The sequence below is a fragment of the Tachyglossus aculeatus genome, chromosome 17 (genome assembly GCF_015852505.1).
Source record: "Tachyglossus aculeatus isolate mTacAcu1 chromosome 17, mTacAcu1.pri, whole genome shotgun sequence".
NCBI lineage: Eukaryota > Metazoa > Chordata > Mammalia > Monotremata > Tachyglossidae > Tachyglossus > Tachyglossus aculeatus.
Genome location: NC_052082.1, coordinates 42716052 through 42738474, shown reverse-complemented (window position 1 = coordinate 42738474; position 22423 = coordinate 42716052). Strand labels below are relative to the sequence as shown.

Genomic DNA, 22423 nt, shown 5'->3' with positions numbered 1-22423 from the left:
AGAAGCGGTGGCCATCCTTGGAAGAAAAGCTATGGGAAAGTAAAGTGTGCTGCATCTGACTGGCAATAACGGAGAAAATTAAAATACAGTTCAGTAGGTGGACTTGGTTTTTCAATTCGTAAGCCACCACCGTGAATATTCTATTGTGAACAATGACCAAGTGGCTTGCAATGCAAAACAATGGGTTACCCTTCATCATTAGCCTTTTACTTACATGAAATCTTTGATCCACCTCATAGTTGACCTGTTTTCTGAAATCCTTACAAATGAAAGATAGAAAGGAAAAAAAAACAGCAGAAGCTAGCAATTAGTATTAAAATTAAAAATGAATTAAGACCCCCAAAAATAAAAATCACAGATGATTCAAGAGTTAAACTGCCAAATGTTTTCTTAAAGAAATTCATTGACAGAAAATTACCACCCCCCCTCCAAAGTCCCTCATTTAAAAGAGTAAGAGTCCCATTATCATAAACAAGATTTGTGAATTAACAAAATTGAGACTGAGGCTTCAGCAACAGGTGAAAAAGAGGCTCCAGAGATGAAGAACAAACACTTGGGTACCTTTTGTGCTACGAGGAAGGTAAGTCGACGGATCCCATGTTCTATGAGGACAGCTTTCTGTAACAAAACAGCATCAAAGGAAAAAAAAGATGTAGCCTTTTCTTCTCCATAAAAAGTCCCCCTTCATTTATCCCCTGGCCCCTATTAACGGGCCAGTTAGCAACCATCTAAAGAAGCCATGCTGGCCCACTTGCTCTAAACCTGGAAATGGAAATTCCTACAGGGCCTCAGAGACAAAGCTTAAAGGAATATGCTTTTTATCGATTTGCTTGAAGAAGTAAAAGGGGTCAGTTGACGTCACCTCACGTCTTTCAGTATCGATACTTACTGGAAAACAGATACTAGGGTGGGGTTGGACCAAATTTCTTTAGCATAGTAAATCCAGGCCTAAGATAAACCACGTTAGGTTTCAAATGGAAAATATGTCCCTTAGTATAAAATTCGGCTTTAGTAGGTAAAAATTGAAGTAGTAATGCAGCTAGAGGCAAAATTCCCATTGTTTCTTGCATCAGCTACAATAATGCTAGCACGCTAGTGAGCTAGCAAAGGACAGTGGAATGCTTTGACTTAACACTTTATTCTCGTTCACTGTAAGAAAACCAGACTTTAATCCTGCCTATTACGACTTGTCTATAAATAACTCCAAACATGATCCACATTGGTGGATATTTCTCCTCCGCTATCCCTGGGGAATTAAGAGACGGCAGATTGACAGGCGATTAGGGTTAGAAAGTTTCCGACCGATTTTCAAGCCAATCACATAAATAGTGACCCTTCTATGCCTGAGTACTCCTTTCTCTTAAGTTCGGATGCCATTCAGTCCACCGAACTCGAAAGGCAGAGTGAAGAGGAATGAAATAAACTAGCTAGTCGACTGCTTTCTGAAGTATTTGTTAGCATCAGGCTTTAAGGCAGCCTACTCAAACAGGAACTCAAAAGTAACCAGGAGCAAAACGATGTTCCCCACAACACAGAACAAACAGACAAAAAAATCAACTTGGGGTTTTAATTGAAAAGAGAGTATTTTAAATCAGGTTTTTACCTTGATCTGCCCCCAACTACAAGAGAACTAAAATTTTACTTACAGAAACATCTGCAACATCTTATTAATACGATACACAGACAAAATATCAAAGAGTGGAAAAAAAAGAGACACACTCTCTCTCTCTCTGAGCTTCTCAGCATGCCCAGAAATGGAACCGTTCCTTCCGACACTGACAGAGTGTTCCGTTACGGATAAACTCTTCACACACAAGCATCAGTGGCTAGGTTCATGGCACGAGAAGAAAATAACTTTAATAACGCCGTGATTTAAAATCAAAATTGTTATTGCTTTTAAAATTCCACAAGTGGCTGACAATAACGGCAGAGCAACAGGATTCTGATTACATTGTAATAATGTGGGTCTCACAGCAAGTCCACAGCTATTACCCAGCGATTAGGCGTCAGCACCTGGAGAAACTCCATTTACACTGACTGCTTCAATCTCCTCCACAAGTCATTTACAAATATATGATCCTAATTTCTATGAGAGGAAAAGGAAAAAAAAAAAAAGACATGCTGGGACTAGAAGATTATTTGGACAATTTGGATCAACCTATTTGATAGTTTAATGTGTGCTCTTTTATTTTTACCTTTTTTTTTTTTACACTGCCGGGAGCATGATCATGCAAATGAAACACAAAAGTAGTTTTCACTTCAGTTTTTATAATTGTATTTTTTTTCTTGATGTGGGGAAGAAAACGCCAAATATGTCTGGACAGGCTCAGCTTCAGATTCAGCCAGGCCGACCACACTGACAACCCCTTCGAAGTCTCAGAGTCTGAGGAATCAGGGGGATCTGGACCCCCAAGTTGGCCAGTAGAGTGTAGAGATAGATGGCGGGGGAGGTGGAGAGGTGGCACTTTGTCAATCAGATAGGTGTGCCAGTATCAGGATGCCCGGGGTGGATTTGGACTGAGGATTAACGACTCATGCGACCCACTCTAAACAAATACGATTGAATAAACTCTACCAGTTCCAGCTGGACTGTAAACTCCTAGAGGGCAGGGACGGTGTCTACGAACTGTATTGCACTCGCCCAAGCACTCAGTTCAGTGCTCCGCACAAAGTAAGGGCTCAATAAATACCACTGATTGACTGGGTTCCTAGTTCGGAAACGTGGGCCTTGGGTGAATCACTTAACCTTTTGGTATTTAGATTCCTCCAGTCTTTAGAATAGGGATAACAATCTGCTCATACAATGTCGCAAGCATGAACTAAGTATAAATAAGGCAAAAAAGGCTTAGAAGGCCTCAAAGGTAAGGAATTCAATTAACCTAAGTGTGATGATACTGTAAATTCTCCAAGAGCCAGACATTTGTCATCACCATCACCGTGATGAACAATTATGGAACACCTTCTTTTTACAGAAGACTGTACTGGGTGATTCTGAACACACAACAGAAGACAGGTCCACATTCTGCCCAAACAGAGTTCACAAATTAAAGGGGAACTCTGCAATCTAATTTGGTGTGTAAGAAGTTGACACCCAGCTCAACTCTAGCACCCACCTCACCAACTCCGTCTCATCACAGCCACGCCCTACTTGCCAGAAAGACTAATTAAAGGTCTTAAACCGCTTTTCAGCTTTATATTGTATAGTTTTTCTCGGTTTGGTCATTTCCAAGCTCACTAACGTGGCTGAGGAGATGTGTGGCTACTCATTCTGCAAGATGGGTAGACAAACAAAGTCATCTGTCATACAGACTGCTTGGCCCTTATGGGAACTCGCTGTTTTCTAATCTGCCTCTTTACATCACAAGGTTCCTCAAGCCCTTGTTAAAAGAGAGCAACCCTTTTTCTGACTCAGGCCAAGTTGATCTCATGTGCCTTCTGAGGCAGGTCACAGTCTCGCGACTAGAAAGAAAAAGTTGCACACTTCTCCTTTTAAGTCTTTAGCTTGGTATGAATCACGATGCCCTGTTGCTGTTACACTACCAGTTTCTCAAAATATGCATGGTTCTTCTTGATTTGGTTTCCTATTTATCAATCTATACAACACTGGCCAGTGTACTTGCCTTGTTAGAAGAATGTTGTTGGGTAGGGACTGTCACTCTACATTGCCAATTAGTACTTTCCAAGCGCTTAATACAGTGCTCTGCACACAGTAAGCACTCAAGAAATACGATTGAATGAATGAATGAATAGGGACCGTCTCTATATGTTGCCAACTTGGACTTCCCAAGCGCTTGGTACAGTCCTCTGCACACAGTAAGCGCTCAATAAATATGGCTGAATGAATGAATAGGGACCGTCTCTATATGTTGCCAACCTGGACTTCCCAAGTGCTTAGTACAGTGCTCTGCACACAGTAAGCGCTCAATAAATACAATTGAAAGAATGAATGAATAGGGACCGTCTCTATGTGTTGCCAACATGGACTTCTCAAGCACTTGGTACAGTGCTCTGCACACAGTAAGCGCTCAATAAATATGATTGAATGAATGAATGAATAGGGACCGTCTCTATATGTTGCCAACTTGGACTGCCCAAGCGCTTGGTACAGTGCTCTGCACACAGTAAGCGCTCAATAAATATGAATGAATGAATGCTCTTAGAAACCTTCGGTTATTTCTAGGTTTTAACATGACCTTACAACCTTTAGCTCATTCTCAAACCCTCAGTTCATAAGCATCTGTAGGATTTGTCCCTTCAGCACATAGTCATCAGTTCCAGGTTGATTGTACCGAACGCTCACTTCCTTAAATTGAAAAGAGTTTCTAGGTGTGTCAAAAGTAAATGCTGATACAAGGTTTCAGAAGTGTTTTTTTAAGCACTTGATGTTCACTTGACCTTCGGGCCCACAGAACTCAAGTAACGTATCTGTAACTTACTTTTACTGACGTCTAGTCACAGTCACTCTAGACTGTGAGCTTGTTGTGGGCAAGGAATGTGTCTGTGTTATATCGTGCTCTCCCAAGCGCTCAGTACAGTGTGTTGAACACAGTAAGCTATCAATAAGTATCAATAAATATGACTGGCTGAATGCAGGAAAATGTATCACATGTGGCTGTCGCTTCTGCTCAGCGGTTCAGAACTAAGCTTCCGGACAAAGACAAATGAGAAACGCAGGTAGCATCAGAGATCCCAACAGCTGAATCTCCCCGGAGAAATGGTCTTTCATATTTCTCTGAACTCGCTGCAGACTATGCATGGTCACTAGAGAGATCGCTGTCTCATGGAGACGCCAGGACTTGCAGATCTCTGAATTCATTCATTCATTCAATCGTATTTATTGAGCGCTTACTGTGTGCAGAGCACTGTACTAAGCACTTGGGAAGTACAAGTTGGCAACATATAGAGACGGTCCCTACCCAACAGTGGGCTCACAGTCTAGAAGGGGGAGACAGACAACAAAACAAAACATGGGGACAGGTGTCAAGTCATCAGAATAAATAGAAGTAAAGCTAGATGCACATCATTAACAAAATAAATAGAATAGTAAATATGTACAAGTAAAATAAATAGAGTAATAAATCTGTACAAACATATATACAGTTGCTGCGGGGAGGGGAAGGAGGTAGGGCGGGGGGGATGGGGAGGAGGAGAGGAAAAAGGGGGCTCAGCCTGGGAAGGCCTCCTGGAGGAGGTGAGCTCTCAGGAGGGCTTTGAAGGGAGGAAGAGAGCTAGCTTGGCGGATGTGCGGAGGGAGGGCATTCCGGGCCAGGGGGAGGACGTGGGCCGGGGGTGAATGGCGGGACAGGCGAGAACGAGGCACAGTGAGGAGGGTAGTGGCAGAGGAGCGGAGGGTGCAGGCTGGGCTGGAGAAGGAGAGAAGGGAGGTGACGTAGCAGGGGGCGAGGTGATGGACAGCCTTGAAGCTGAGAGTGAGGAGTTTTTGGCTGATGCGTAGGTTGACTGGTAGGCACTGGAGATTTTTGAGGAGGGGAGTAACATGCCCAGAGCGTTTCTGCACAAAGATGATCCGGGCAGCGGCGTGAAGTATAGACTGAAGTGGGGAAAGACAGGAGGGTGGGAGATCAGAGGAGGCTGATGTAGTAATCCAGTCGGGCTAGGATGAGAGACTGAACCATTCAATAGACTCAATCTATTTATATCAGAGATTGGAAGCAACTGTGATGGGGCGAAGAGGCAGAGCAGTGTACAGGCAGGGCCAGAACCGACGACAGAGTCTGCAGAGTCTCCCCCTCGTCCCCCTCTCCATCCCCCCCATCTTACCTCCTTCCCTTCCCCACAGCACCTGTATATATGTATATATGTTTGTACATATTTATTACTCTATTTATTTATTTATTTATTTATTTTACTTGTACATAGCTATTCTATTTATTTTATTTTGTTAGTATATTTGGTTTTGTTCTGTCTCCCCCTTTTAGACTGTGAGCCCACTGTTGGGTAGGGACTGTCTCTATATGTTGCCAATTTGTACTTCCCAAGCGCTTAGTACAGTGCTCTGCACATAGTAAGCGCTCAATAAATACGATTGATGATGATGATGATGCAGGGAATAGCTCCCAAAGGACTAACTCACCTTGCATTGGGTAAACTCTCTGAATATGGCCGCCAGCCCATCGTCCTCGATGTCACAGTCCGTCTTGATGGCCACATTGAGGATGTGTATCGGTTCATCTCTCGCCTACAGTGACGTTGCACACACCCAAAAGAGATCAAAGGTCAAGAGGTTAGCCAACTCAGAGCCGGGCGAGGGGGCTCAGTGAGAAATTTGCAGCAGCCTGCAGGAACTATCCGGCGACGGGTAGGGTGCTATTTCAGTTAGACATCCCACGGGTGCATTTAAGGGGCCGTCACTTTACAGATAGATTTTAGTGGAGAGGAAATGGTGTCTTAGATACTTAAGCAGCAAAGACTCTAAAAAGGGCCAAGTTTGGTTACATCAATCAATCAATCAATCGTATTTATTGAGCGCTTACTGTGTGCAGAGCACTGTACTAAGCGCTTGGGAAGTACAAGTTGGCAACATATAGAGACAGTCCCTACCCAACAGTGGGCTCATAGTCTAAAGAGGGGGAGACAGAGAACAAAACCAAACATACTAACAAAATAAAATAAATAGAATAGATATGTACAAGTAAAATAAATAGAGTAATAAATATGTACAACCATATATACAAATATACAGGTGCTGTGGGGAAGGGAAGGAGGTAAGATGGGGGGGATGGAGAGGGGAACGAGGGGGAGAGGAAGGAAGGGGCTCAGTCTGGGAAGGCCCCCTGGAGGAAGTGAGCTCTCAGTAGGGCCTTGAAGGGAGGAAGAGAGCTAGCTTGGCGGAGGGGCAGAGGGAGGGCACTCCAGGCCCGGGGGATGACGTGGGCCGGGGGTCGATGGCGGGACAGGTGAGAACGAGGCCTGGTGAGGAGATTAGATTAGGAGATTTATTTATTTATTTATTTTACTTGTACATTTCTATCCTATTTATTTTATTTTGTTGGTATGTTTGGTTCTGTTCTCTGTCTCCCCCTTTTAGACTGTGAGCCCACTGTTGGGTAGGGACTGCCTCTATGTGTTGCCAATTTGTACTTCCCAAGCGCTTAGTACAGTGCTCTGCACATAGTAAGCGCTCAATAAATACGATTGATTGATTGATTGATTAGCGGCAGAGGAGCGGAGGGTGCGGGCTGGGCTGGAGAAGGACAGAAGGGAGGTGAGGCAGGAGGGGGCGAGGTGATGGACAGCCTTGAAGCCCAGGGTTAGGAGTTTCTGCCTGATGCGCAGATTGACTGGTAGCCACTGGAGATTTTTGAGGAGGGGAGTAACATGCCCAGAGCGTTTCTGGACAAAGACAATCCGGGCCGCAGCATGAAGTATGGATTGAAGTGGGGAGAGACACGAGGATGGGAGATCAGAGAGAAGGCTGATGCAGTAGTCCAGACGGGATAGGATGAGAGCTTGAACGAGCAGGGTAGCGTTATGGATGGAGGATAGGCCGCTTGGAAAAAGTTACTCGGCCCCACTCTGTGCTTCAGACTCTGTGCCTATAAAATACTGGGGAAACCACTTGCTACAGCAGCTCTTCTCCAACAGCTGTCTCCAGGTCCATAACCAGGCACTTCATTCATTCATTCAGTGGTATTTACTGACTGCTTACTGTGTGCAAAGCACTGTATTAAGCACTCCGGAAACTACAATACAGCAACAAAGAGAAATAATTCTTGCCCACAACGAGTTGGTACCAGTCTGCCAAAAGGCAGATTTCCACACAAGAGAAGCAGTGTGGCCTAGTGGAGAGGGCACGTTCCTGGGTTCTAATCCTGTTTGCTGTGGGACCATGGGCCACTCACTTCACTTCTCTGTGCCTCAATTTCCTCAACTGTAAAATGGGGATACCTATACTCTCTCCTACTTAGACTGTGAGTCAGGGACTGTGTCTGACTTAATTACCTTGTATCTACCCCAGCTCTTAGATCAGTGCTTGACACCACAGTTAAGAGGTTAACAAATACCACTAAAAAATAAATACAGTAAGGACGGAATTGGCACTCCGATTAATGGCCAAACAAGTGGCTTGACCGGCATGGAGTGGTAGTGAGTAGATGGAGTCCGGCGGGACATGGGAAAAGGACAAAGTTAAAATCAAAGGTTAGCCTTCTTATAATCAATATGGCATTTGTTTACAGCGTTTACCCTGTGCCAGGCTCAATCCCCATTGTACAGATGAGGGAACTGAGGCCCAGAGAAGTGAAGTGACTTGTCCAAGGTCACACAGTGGACGGGTGGCGGAGCCAGGATTACAACCCATGACCTTCTGACTCCCAAGCACGTGCTCTACCCACTGTGCCATGCTGCTTTTTATGAGGTACTTCTAAGAACCTCTGAGAATCCCCACTTTCTTTCTTGAGACTAACAGAAGCAGATCTCCAGATCCTTCAGTGGCTCACTCACGCTCACCCTCAGGGCTGAACAGCCCCGCAGATCGACAGCCAAGGAGAGCGCATTGTGGGGCGCAACTCGGCCTGAATCGCTACATGCCACAGCCAGAGGTCCAACACCACCGCGCCTGCTTGGTTACGAGCCCCGGGTCTGAGGCGAGGGAGCTGCCCACCAGGAGAGAACGCCGTACCTTTTCTTCATCATAAAGGGATGTGTGGCCCGCCTCGGGGAATGTGGGGCTTTGAGGAGGGGAGTCACAGAAACAGCCCATCACTTCATCGAAGATCCTGAAATACACCAGAGAAACGCCCGCAATGAAAATCCAATCTTGAGCCATCTGCAGGGGTGGCAAAATAACCCTGCCAGACCCAGCTCTGCCGGGGAAGAATCCTCTTTTCCCTTCCCGGGCTCTAGAGCCACTTCAGTGGCATCACGGATGAATCAAGGTGACGTGCTAAAATTCACCGAGCAACAGAAATTAAGGAGGATCGATTGGGTAGACTTTAATAAACCATATATATACATATGTACATACAGGCATTTATATATATTTAAATGATCTACCACTATATTTCTTTTCAAATGTAAGATAAAAACGCTGTTGTCATCAGTCTCACGGTAACGGAAAGAGTCTGGGACTGGGACTGTGACAGACCAACATAATTATCCCTCCCCCAAGAGTAATGCATCAGTATACATCAAGAGATAGATGCTGAATGCATTTAATCAAAAGCTGCATTGTCTCTAGTGGGGCTTACTCTAGTGCTGTGTTTAATTTCTCCTGACATTTCACTCATCACAAAAGCAGACCGCCTCTTTTCTTCGCTCACAAGGAAAAGATGATTTTTATTCGTTTCCTTCTCCCAGGCCAGTTTCAGGGTCCGGGAGGGATTTAGCCCAGAGGAGCTTTAGACCGCTTGGCAGAGGGCAGGTGATATGCCCTGGCCCTAGAGTGCTTCCAGGAGACTAGCCTTGGAAAAATTGGGACCGTGGGCTTCTCCCTGGGAGGCCACGGGGCAGGGGAGAGGAGACCAGGCCCCTTTACCTGACGAAGTCTTCGAAGGTTCGGAAGGAGACCATCCCCCCCATCCTCTGGCACGGCGGGGTGAACGAGTTGTCCAGCAGCACGTCGCTGACGCTGGCCATGTGAGCCATGCCATAGTGGTTGAGGTTGGAGGAGAAGGACATTCTAAATGGCAATTCAAGTAGCCCGTTAGTTGGGGAGGTCAGAAGGACAGGGGAGGTCAGCGAGACAGCTGGGAGGGGATGGTGGGATGATTTTGCGGTGCAGAGCTGGTTTTTGACCTTCCAGGAGGCAGCCGCTTGTATACTTGTGTTCACAGAAATCTTTTCATTCTAGGTCCAGGAATGTGGACTTCCTCCCCGCCTTGCGCCTCCAATAAAATCGGTGTCAAGTCTGAACTTCCTCAGCACCTCCAAAAACCACAGCGGGCGCCATGTGTCTCATGAGTTGGGTGACACATAAGAGGTTAAAAACCAATTCTGCAGCGTTCCAATTCCCTCCCTCTCCTCCTCCCAAAATACCTCGACTGTAGAGGGAAAAGGCTGGCAAATGAACTATGACTGTGCAATACCTACAGCATTTTCTCTGGGAATTGTAACAGATTAAAGCATTCGCAGATACATATAGGAATACATATACATATATTCTTTTAGACTGTGAGCCCGCCGTTGGGTAGGGACTGTCTCTATATGTTGCCAACTTGTACTTCCCAAGCGCTTAGTACAGTGCTCTGCACACAGTAAGCGCTCAATAAATACGATTGATGATGATGATAGGAAGAAGTCTAGGTTATGACGTTTGAAAAGGTTTAGTAAATCACTACAAATAAAATTATTTACAGTGCAGAAATTACTTATTTAAAAAAAAAAGGTACTGAAATGAGATGCTTGTTTTGCCTTTGCCTGGTTGATAAAAACTGTATTAACCAGGATTTGGATTTTTTTTTTTTTTTGCAGGGAGGTGGTGGGTGAAGTGGGAGGGAGAAGGTGGGATATTTTAATTTTTCAAGGCCAGGTTGTAAATACTCCTAACTTGAGCTCGTTTTAAGAGATCCTCACCACGCACCAACAGTGAACCGTTTTGTAATTCATTATGGGAATGCAATAGGGCAGGGAATGCATTTCAAAACCATAGCTGGTGTGAACATGCAAAGCGGCTGCAGAATAGAGAAGCTTAAAGAGAACAGAACCATTTTTCTCTTTAAAATGTTGGATCTGCCTAGTCTAAAATGCCCCTCAGCAGTTGACAGTTAACGCCATAAAGCATTTCCAAATGCATGGGGAGCATGAAGCATCTCTATGGAGAGGCTCCACCAATAAAGATGCCTCCAGAATTATATGTGCCACAGTTCCAGACAAACACTCTGATCTGGGACTCAAATGGGAGTCAAAGTAAGATGATGGGAATTGCGGGAAATTTCTTCTTGGAGGACATCACCTGCAGTGCGGCAGGGAAAAGAAACCGCACCGTGGACTTCGGATTCCGGTGCCTAATGCACTCTGTTGCAAATCATAACAATAAAAGGTAATGGAATTCCTTATAGGAAGAGAGTGTTGCCTTCACAGACTACACAGACTGACACTCCAAGTTTTTATTCCTTTGGCAAATGAGGCCTACAAAACAGGTACTTCATCTTATTTCAGTACTGGCAAGTAGGAAGGCTGAGTGGAAGAAAGAACCACAACTACTGCAAATGGAACGTACGTCAAACAAACCCTAAAATACGTGCTCTCTGGAAACGGGATTTCAAGGTTAATTTTTTTTAAAGAAATGCTACTTTACACCCCAATCTTCTCCTATCCAGAATCACCAACTCTGGAGTCATTTCCTTGAGCTTCGCCATCCCTTTCCTACTGGAATCCAACTGTCTCTGTTGCTGACAAATAAAGGGTTAAGCTTTTCTTCAACCCGCCATGAAGAAAGAGCACTTGGGAATTTAATCCACTGTGATAACTCCTCCAACTGTTCTCTGGGATCACAGGGCAGAAAAGCAGGCAGCACAGACCTGAGTCAATTCCCTTAGAGGAAGAGACAACCAGTTTGCCCTTGAATGATAAAAGGTGGGTTCCAGAGCTATGACCAAATGGGATTATTTGATATTTTAATGGGGAAGGAGGTGGTGGGAGAGACTAGGGGAGGAAGAGAGGGAGATGACAGGGAGGGAGACAACAGGGAAAGAGGCACAGAGTGGGGAGATGCGGGGATGGGAAGACTACAGGGGAGGAAACACAGGGAGAGAGAATAAGATAGAGGAGACAGAGAAAAAGAAGGCATGACAGAGGAGGGTAGAGGCAGGTGGGGAAAGAGGAGGAGAGTGAAAGAGAAAAAGACAAGGTGAGGGACAGAGATAGTGGGATAAAGGTAAGATTGGGAAGAGAGTCAAAAAACATAACTACATGTGTCAAAGTTACATTTACTACTATGTCACCCTTTGGCATTTTGTAGTTCCGATTTCATCAGAACTACAAAATTCTGTACTCTCTCACAACCGCTCCTGAGATAGATACTTTAAGCATTATTCCAACTTCTAGAATAACAACATAAAATAACACTACCAGAGAGCAGATTCTTTGGGTAGCATTTTTTTTTTTAAACATTTTGATTACAGCAATCACCCTTTAAGACTCTGGCCTCTAAAATTAAAGTGCAATGTGGTTTTAACAACACGGTATCCAAAACCCCCACAAAAGTTGGTGGAAGAACCCACCAAAACCAGGTCGTTGTTTCTGGATCTGTATTTCTCCACCAGGTGAGGTACCAAGAAATTAGAAGTTATTTGCCTAGGCTGGAGAAGGCCTGACACTTCGTCCAAATTCTCAAAACGCCCGGGCAGATGGGCCAAAAATGAAAGGATGTACCTCGGGAAGGAGAGGACATTTCCAGCTGCGTGTGAGACAGCGTTCTCAACAACATACAAGTGTAATTTTTTGGCCAGACTCTGGCTATTTCTGCCCTGCTCTTAAGTGGTGAGGAAAATACACTGAAAACTTGTTTTTCAGTCAGGGAGAGTTACAATTTAGCGTTTCCAAAGGGTAGAGTGAGAATTTCCCTGGGGGAAGCAAACATATTAGCAAATCAAGTGTTGTGCTCTTTCTTTCGGGTTTCACTACTCTGTTAGAAAAGGCGCTTTTAATTGGAAAAGAAAACATACGGTACCTGTTTAGCGTGGGGATGTTCCCTCTGTAATTAAACAACCACAGTTAGTTACTGATAGGTTAGCGAGAGCTATAATAAAAGAATTGTCAGCGCAGATTCAAACCAGAAGTGAGAAGCTCCAGTTCGGAAGCTCCGGCATTTAGCAGACATAATTAAGTGTTCATTACCCTTCAACCCTCAGAGTGCCTCAGAAGAGGTCTGCCTCCTGACCTTGCTCATACAGCAGCTGTTGCTATGAATATATTTGCCCACTGTTTTTCAAAAAAAGTTTTCTTTTAAAGAGTAGTGGAGAGACACAGCCTACTGGGAATTCGTTTCAACTCAGAATATTTTGTACTTCTAAAACGCCTAGTTTGTAAATATTTGGCGGACCCTGAACAGACTGACCCCCATGGAGTTTCACTGTATCTATCCCATAGAACGGAAATCTAGAGGCACAGAGAACTTGTGCAGAGGTGATCCTCCAAGAAAAGAAAAATTCAGAAGCCCAAATTCCCACTCAGCTGATCTAGTCTCACAAGTAAACTATGGATGCTTAAAATGGTTGAAATGAAATTCAACAACACCGCATAATTCTATGACCAGAAGCCAATAAGCATAGTCCATTAATCCAGATTAAGGAATCATAAACGATGGCAATATTAGAATTCCTGAAAGTCAATGGCCTCAAGCAACCTTTAAAAATCAAAATTTTACAGAAGTTCAACACGAGCAGTTCTAAGATTTCCCTCCCTACACTGTGCTGGGATTATAGACAAGAGGGAGGTAACCGGGAGTCCAAACTCTGTGTCTGCTCTTCTGACATTCCTAATATCTCCTTTAAAAAAAAAAAATCTTTATGCTAGATTGTTGATCTTCCTCTGCATCTGCCCTTCCAGAGATAAAATGGGAAGATTGACACTTACCACTAAGGTGAATGGACCAAGCCTTTTCCCTTAAATTCTGCTAGGTACATATTTTCCCTAGAACTTGTTTCGTTCAGATATCTTTTTCCAGTACACTGTAAAAATTTTTTGGAGGGGCTGGGGGCATGAGGGTGTTTCCTTAAAAGATCATGAAAGGCTTTCCTAGTCTACAGCAACACGGTCCTGCTGTTGGATACTAACTTGCAATTTCACAAGCCCAGAAGAACTGCCTGTTTCAAAAATGGCCAAAGGGAAAAGAGATGGAGAGTGCAGGGAGCTCCTTCACCTGGATGGTACAATATAAGAGTCTGAACTAGTACTTGGTCAGGAATTTGGGTCCAGGATTGGGAATGGAGCAAAGGTTATGCAAGAAGTGGATGGGAAGGGAGAACTCCGGGCAAAGAAGCTTCAAGAGACAACATGGAGTGATAAGCCATGGTGAGAAAGGACAAAATCTCCAGAACTGAAACGGGCCTCTCTGAAATTTTAACACAACTGCTCTCTAGTACGGCAAGAAATCTTTAAAATAAAAAGGGGGGGGGGGTTTGCTTTATTTTACCTTAGGCTCTTTTAGACATGTTTCACTGTTGAGCGCATCACCTAGACAGCTGAATCTATTACATTCCATATTCATTCTTCGCTGTCTTCTAATTTCCCAATTTACCACTGATCTTTAGTAAAATGTTGTACATCATCTTTCAGTTTCAAGCAGAAACTCCTTACCATCAGCTTTAAAGTACTAAATCAGCTTGCCCCTTTCCTACCCAACCTGGTGGGTGCTCTTCACTCTAACACCAATTACTCACTGAACCTTGATCTCATCTCTCTCTCTCAATGACGACTCCTTACCCAAATCCTCCCTCTGGCCTGGAACTCCCTTCCCCTTCAGATATGACAGATCACCATTCTCCCCACCTTCAAAGCCTTATCAAAAAAAAACACAACTCCTCCAAGAGGCCTTCCCTGATTAAGCCCTCTTTCCCCTACTCCCTTCTCCGGCATCCCCTATGCACTTGGATATAATAATAATGGTAATAATGGCATTTATTTAAGCACTTACTATGTGCAAAGCACTGGGGAGGTTACAAGGAGATCAGGTTGTCCCATGGGGGGGAGCTCACAGTATTAATCCCCATTTTACAGATGAGGTAACTTCGGCCTAGAGAAGTGACTTGCCCAAAGTCACACAGCTGACAATTGGCAGAGCCGGGATTTGAACCCGACCTCTGACTCCAAAGCCCGGGCTCTTTCCACTGAGCCACGCTGCTTCTCTGCAAACAGCGTGCATGTACATTAATTCATTCATTCAATCGTATTTATTGAGCACTTACTGTGAGCAGAGCAATGTACTAAGCGCTTGGGAAGTACAACATATAGAGATGGTCCCTACCCAACAACGGGCTCACAGTTTACACATTTACACTTGAAGTACTTAAAATTTACCTCACCCTCAGCCCCACAGTCCCTCTGGGCATACCCAGAATTTATTTTCATGTCTGTCTATTCCTGTAGACTATAAGCTTCTTATGGGCAGGGAAATCAATCAATCGTATTTATTGAGCGCTTACTGTGTGCAGAGCACTGTACTAAGCACTTGGGAAGTACAAGTCGGCAACACGTAGAGACAGTCCCTACCCAACAGCGGGCTCACAGTCAAGAAGGGAAAGTATCTACCAACTATGTTGTATTGTCCCAGGGCTTGGTATAGTGGTTGCCACATAGTAAACACTCAGCAATGCTTCCCTCCCTACAAACTTCAGCATTTATTATTATTATTATTGTAATAATTATTAGGGTATTTGTTAAGTGTGTGCCAGGCACTGGGATGAATATGGCAATTCAGATGGGACACAGTCCTGCCCCACGTGGGGCTCACAGATTCAATCCTCATTTTAAAGATGAGGTAACTGGGGCCCAGAGAAGTAAAGTGACTTGCCCAGGGTCACGCAGCAGAGAAGTGGGCGAGCCGGGACTCCGAGGCCGGTGCTCTGCCCACTCTGCTTCTAATTTATTGGGTCAGGGTATTTCTGAGGTCCTTAGCTCCACTCCTCTAAGGGAAGGAGCACATACAAGTATTTATTTAGCCAGAGGGGTTAGGTTTGACCGCCTGACCCTCCACTGCTTTCAGGGCTGGTTCCAGGTTGTTGGGTAGTGACGGTACTTCGTAATATCGTCTAAAACGGGGCGACGTCCTCTGTGTTGGAGTGCCAGACTGGGGACTTGTTCTCCAAAAGCCTTTGGTGAGTTCGGCCTGAGGAAAACATTCCTAAGGGTTCCTAAAGGGTGAACCCTGAAGAAGGATCACAGCCAAGAAGAGCTCTGAGGGCCGGCTAGCGCTGTCCAAACCACCCACTTCAAATAATTGAAGGGGCTAATGAAGTGGAAGGGATATCTCTAGACTGCGAGCCCGCTGTTGGGTAGGGACCGTCTCTATACGTTGCCAACTTGTACTTCCCAAGCGCTTAGTACAGTGCTCTGCACACAGTAAGCGCTCAATAAATATGATTGAATGAATGAATGAATGGTCTGCACACAGTAAGCGCTCAATAAATACGATTGAATGAATGAATCTCTCTCTGTTTCTCTCTACCCAGATCAACTCTCCAATATTAATCATTGTTGGGATTTTCCGGCAAACAGAAAAAAGACTTGATGGGCAGAACGATAAGCTATTCTGTCTGCTGTGTATAGGAGGAAACGGTTGGGAGGCGGGGAGGGACGGAAATGATGCCCTTTCTTTGGCAGTGATAGGGACAGTGGGTAGATAAATAAAATGCTGTGACATATCACTGCTCGCGAACTGTACAACAGCATGTGATTTGTGGAGAGTAACACTCTTTGTATCACACCTGAAACACTCTGTTCCTCTAATACTCAACGTGCCTCGGTCTCGCCCTTCCGCCCTCAACCCCCTGTTCATTCGCAACTCTTACAGATCCAAAAGACCGCCCTCTCCCCATCTTCAATGCCCTACTCAAGTCAACTCCCCCTCCAGGAAGCCTTCCAGGACTATGCTCTCCTCCACTCACCCTTACTGCTGCATCCATACACTTAGTCCCTCCCCTAAGCACATAGGCACCCAACCCCCATAGCACTTATGTACATAGGCGCCGATGCTCGGCTGCCTCCCTTACGTGCAATATATTTTAACATCTGTCCCCTCCCGACTATACTCCAAGCTTCCTGAGTGCAGGGACCTTGTCTTCCAACTGTCCGGTATTCTGCACAAAGTGAGCACTCAACAAATACCACAGATTACCTGATTAAGTTGATAAAGTGACTTGCCTTGGGCAAAACCCTAAACCCTAAACTCGGTAGGCTGTAGTGTGCTCGGGAATACAGAAGTTGGCACGAATAAAGAAGTGTGCACTCGATTTCTATTCTGCAAGGATGGTTTCTGTATTGAGAGTTAGTGGTGGTAGAGAAATTTAGTCCTTCTTGAAACCCAAGATAAGTGAGCTCAAGTTCACGGACTGAGAAGCGACTAACAAGAGATGCCACTGCAGACTCTGAGTATGAGGGAAGCTTCCCTTTCAACAGCAAGAAGGGGGTCAGTGAAAATGACCATCAAATTTTGAGCTTCTTGCTTTCAATAAGAATTATGGCAATAAATAACAATCATTATGGTATCTGTCAGTCAGTCAGTCAATTGTATTTATTGAGCGCTTACTGTGTGCAGAGCACTGTACTAAGCGCTTGGGAAGTACAAATCGGCAACATATAGAGAATCTGTTAAGCTCTTACTATGTGCCGGGCACTGTGCTAAGTGCTGGGGTGGGTATATACGAATCGAGTTCATTCATTCATTCATTCAATCATATTTATTGCGTGCTTACTGTGTGCAGAGCACTGTACTAAGCGCTTGGGAAGTAGAAGTTGGCAACATATAGAGACGGTCCCTACGCAACAGTGGGCTCACAGTCTTCTAGAGTTGGACACAGTCCCTGCCCTGCATGGGGCTCATAGTCTTAATCCCCATTTTACAGATGAGGGAACTGAGGCACAGAGAAGTGAAGCGACTTGCCCAAGGCCACACAGCAGACAAATGGCAGAGCCAGGATTAGAATCCAAAATCATCATCATCATCATCAATCATATTTATTGAGCGCTTACTGTGTGCAGAGAACTGTACTAAGCGCTTGGGAAGTCCAAGTTGGCAACATATAGAGACAGTCCCTACCCAACAGTGGGCTCACAGTCTAAAAGGGACATCTCTGTTCTCATTAATCACGTGCCTTTCCTCTTGGGCCTGGTAGCTTTATTCGGAAGCATGAAGAGTGAGAAAGGGAACATTTAATACTCCTTTGGTTCCTGGGGTTTAGAAACTACAGCAATCTCTTCCAGTATTCAAAAATGTTTAAACCCGTAAAACGGTCTAGCTATTTCTGTACCTACTATACATCCCCTTTAATTGCTCTACGAGTTTCCCCTGGGTAAGGACTGACACTCCACGAGGGAAGGTAAAGGACTGAAAGAAACAAAACAAAAACAACTCAATGCATTCCAATTTCAATTCTCTCTCTTAAGGAGCCCTCTGCTGTCTTGATTTAACAATTAATTGACCAAAGAATCGTACGAACGCTAGCCAGAGAAAAAAGGTCCTCAACATACCCTTGATAAGTTGAGGGTCAAGTAAAACACTCCTCTTAAAGGGGGAACAATTCCCCCCAAAACACAGTTTTTAACTGAGACGCTTTATTTCCCATACCTGTCTGTCCGGAGGCCTGTGTGGTCTCATCCTGCGAAAGCGATTTAATTAACGGCAGGATATGCAACATGAGGGAATGACAGGCTATGTGTTACTGACCCAATACCGGGAATCGAAGTTTGCTGTCGGGGTGAAATAATGAGCAAAGGCTGAGGAAGAGTAAAATAATTCTGTGAGCAGTTACCGGACGACAGCCTCCACCGAGAGCGAACAAGATGCAGCTGTTGACCACACAATCCGAAGGCATTTTCAGACAAGTAGTGGGAATCAAGTTCACTTCTTTCTAGCACCCTCATGCCTGATGCTTGGTTAACTCTCACCAAACCCATGCCGTGAAAACTGACAATTTAGAATCGCGGTTCCATTTTACAGATAGTGAAATGGAGGTGCATAAGCAACTGAGCAAGCCAGTAGCAAACTTCAGATCCAAATTCAGATGCTCTCTAAGGACCTCTCAGGTGGACAGTATTACTTAAAAGAAGAACAATAAGGATCCTTTACGTTCTGAGCTTCTTCACGTCCCCTCTGTATTTTACTTGACTATGAAGGCAATTCAGAGATGCCGCCTGCTAATTTAAAGCTTTCGGGATTACTTAGTGGGACCGACACTATTTATCTTCTTTTTTTGTTTTTTTACTTTTCCACAGGACTTTCGTTTTACTCTATTTCAGCTGGACCCACGTAAATCTTGCATCACGTACAAATGCTCGCATTCCTTCCTCTCTCGCTTGCTTTGAAATAAACAGCCACGGATTCTATATGAAAACGATGGGGGTGCATGCAAACAAGCACTAGTTCCATCCAGCTGTGATTCAGTCAGCGGAGGCCAAATCTTTTGAAATCAGGCAGCAAAGCGGAATCAGAGCTGAGGTTGGCTGAAGAACCCACTTGCGGTCGCTACCTTCGGTGACACGGGGAAGAAGAGCGATCTGCCTAGCTGAGCCTCCTTGTGTTCTCGCACTTCCGCCGGAGAATCCAAACTGAGGACAGCCGGACATGTGTGAACCACGTATCCCTATTGTTGTTTCCCTTCCTCTTCCTTGCGGTTCAGATGTTTTCAATCCATTGCTGAGCTCTGTTTTGCATAATACCATCACTGATCCATTCGGTTACAGGCCCTCTTCAGGCCCCCCCGCTTCGCTCTTTTGGAAGATTCACCTCTTTGGGGTGAAAAAATCAGGCTCAAAAGCATTTGAATTAGAATATAAAATAAAGGACACGTTCAGAAACCCTTTCTGAAACAGCCCGGCCAACACCGCTGCGGGGTGGTACAGCAGCCTGGACCCCAAATAGTCAAAAGCCCACGGCATGAAACCACAGGAATTTTCAGATGCCCTGTTCTAAGTGCTGGGGTAGATTATTATAATGACTTTAATTAAGCGCTTACTATGTGCAAAGCACTGTTCTAAGCGCTGGGGAGGTTACAAGGTGATCAGGTGGTCCCAATTGGGGCTCACAATCTTCATCCCCATTTTACAGATGAGGAGAAGTTAAGTGACTTGCCCAAAGTCACACAGCTGACACTTGACAGAGCCGGGATCTGAACCCATGGGTAGATTCATTCATTCATTCATTCAATCGTATTTATTGAGCGCTTACTGTGTGCAGAGCACTGTACTAAGCGCTTGGGAAGGACAAATTGGCAACCTATAGAGACGCAGATGCAAGTTAATCAGGTTGGACGCAGCCCCGTCCCACGTGGGGCTCACAGTCTTAATCTCCATTTTACAGATGAGGTAACTGAGGCCCAGAGAAGTTATGTGAGTTGGCCAAGGTCACACAGCAAAATGCTTTTCCTTTCCTTCTGGGATCAGTTAGTCTTCCTCGTCTGCCTTGAGAGGGAGGGAGCTCAAGTAACCGAATGACCAGTTCAAATGACCAATCTTACAAATCTAGAGAATCCCCGCCCCTCCAAAAATAACACCGACGGCGGAGATCGGGCGGGAGTGAAAAAGCCAGGAAGACACTTGGCTAAGCCCTTAAAGCGTGGTGAGATGCTCTCTGTTCTGCCGGATGCCTGGATCTAATTGGAAAAGCATCACAAATGGCGGAGGCAAGCAGACTAGTCAGACTAGTTGCTTGGAATGACTTCAGGCTGCCTCATCACCCACCCCCTCTCTTCTAGTACGAGGAAGGGCTGAATCTGAAGGAATAGAAGGTTCAGAGTTCCTAGGAATGGAAGGCGAGACTTCTCAGCAATTTTGAAGAGTGTTCGTTGGCAATCCGCTCCGTGGAGAGGAAAGTGGCTGCAGAGTCGGTTTCCCCATTAAGGAAGTGAAGGAAAGCATCTCCATCATAAACCACAGCATAATCGGCACGTGGGAAATTAAGGGCTCACCTCTTTGGGGTGATAAAAAGAAGCAGCGTGGCTCAGTGGAAAGAGCCCGGGCTTTGGAGTCAGAGGTCATGGGTTCAAATCCCAGCTCTGCCAATTGTCAGCTCTGTGACTTTGGGGAAGTCACTTCACTTCTCTGGGCCTCAGTTCCCTCATCTGTAAAATGGGGATGAAGTTTGTGAGCCCCCTGTGGGACTACCCAATCACCTTGTAACCTCCCCAGCGCTTAGAACAGTGCTTTGCACATAGTAAGCGCTTAATAAATGCCATCATTATTATTATTAGTATTATAAAATGAGGCTCAAAAGCATTTGAATTAGAATATAAAATAAAGAACACGTTCAAAAAAAAAAATCAAAGGAGCTAAGATGTTGCTCCTCAAAGATACCTAACTTCAGCAGGAATTTTGGCCTGCGAAAGCATAGGTGGGAGTCGTTGGCAAATATATATTTTAAACTAATATATCAATCAGTCGTATTTATTGAGTGGTTACTGTGTGCAGAGCACTGTACTAAGCACTAGGGAAGTACAAGTTGGCAACATATAGAGACAGTCCCTACCCAACAGTGGGCTAAGATATAGTTGTAACAGGAAACGTTTACATTTCCACACCAATTTTGATCTGAGCTTTTCTCTTTCACAAGCTCAGATTAATAGCTATAGTTGTATGGATAACTCACATAGATGTTTAACACTGGACGTACTTGTAAAATCATTTTGATCTTGACTGTGATTTAGTGCCCTTCAGTAATTCAACTGGGAAGACTTCACTCACACACACACACACACACACACACACACACACACACACACTGCAATGTGCAAATGAACAGCATGTATTTGTGATAATCCACTGCTTTTACAAAAAGGTTTAGCTAGTGGGAGTAAAATGTACAGTCAAGGAAACAAATACAACAAATGGCCAACTTTAATCATCTGTTTTCAGAGAATGCCCAGACTGTCAGAGTCACCCCAAAATTGAGCATTTCAAAAAATTCTCAGTGAATTGCGGAATCTTAAAGTATCCTCAAGGGTGACTTTCCCTCCCCCTGGCAACTCCTGCCTTTTAGTTTACCAAGATACTGCATTACCAATGCTAAAAATGAATAACTCCGGGTCTGTGTGCTGGGAAACTCACCCACATACACCACCTCTGAACTGAAATTCCCAAATCTCATTGGAGGAGGAAAGGGAAAGTCAATACCTAACAGGGCTGTTGTTGTCGAGAATCGGCAGGGAGAATATACTTGAGCTCAGGGATTAATCAATGAAAATACTAGCTGAACTCACTAAAGAGCTGATGGAATTTTAGACAAGATGAATTGGGCCTTGGAACAGTGGGTACAGGCAAAATATTCTCTCAGTGCAGAACAGCTGCTTTAGTCAGTCAGGCACCAAGAAAAGTGGATCTGTGGCCGTAAAATGACTGAGGAATTTCATTCAGTCGCCTTAAAAGCCAAATACTTACAAAGGCTGCAGCTCATCCTAGACGGGTGAAAAAGACAGCAAGAGTTCAAGAGGAAGAGGTACAGCCTGCGGATTATAGTCCACTTAAAATACGAGGTGCTTTTCGCACTGGGTTTGGGGGAAAGGCAGAAAAACACAAATACATCTCTCAGATGTTTGTGTCACCTGGATCAAGCCTGCTACCTTGCCATGTCTGAGGAAGGAAAAAAAAACTGCTGGAAGCCACTGCCCAAACTCAATCAATAGTATTTATTGAGCGCTTTCGGTGTCCAAAGCATTTGGGAGAGAACAATGGAAGAAAAGACCGAGTCCCTGTCCCCTACGAGTTTACAATCTAACAGAGAAGATGGGCAAAACAGAATTATTTACCAATCACA

At 44.7% G+C, this 22423-nt stretch overlaps 1 protein-coding gene across 3 annotated transcripts in view; it reads right to left on the bottom strand.

The window, feature by feature from the left end:
• Positions 1–22423, bottom strand: part of ACACA (acetyl-CoA carboxylase alpha) — a 270884-nt gene that overhangs the window by 144790 nt on the left and 103671 nt on the right. For 2 of the 3 annotated variants that reach the window (XM_038758869.1, XM_038758870.1), the window contains 7 exons: positions 12632–12655; positions 9497–9640; positions 8642–8738; positions 7255–7257; positions 6095–6199; positions 562–618; positions 215–259 (listed from right to left, as the gene is read on the bottom strand). In XM_038758869.1, coding sequence (XP_038614797.1) covers positions 215–259; positions 562–618; positions 6095–6199; positions 7255–7257; positions 8642–8738; positions 9497–9640; positions 12632–12655 — 475 coding nt within the window. The remainder of the gene's footprint in view (positions 1–214; positions 260–561; positions 619–6094; positions 6200–7254; positions 7258–8641; positions 8739–9496; positions 9641–12631; positions 12656–22423) is intronic. The other variant, XM_038758871.1, reaches the window with a different exon arrangement.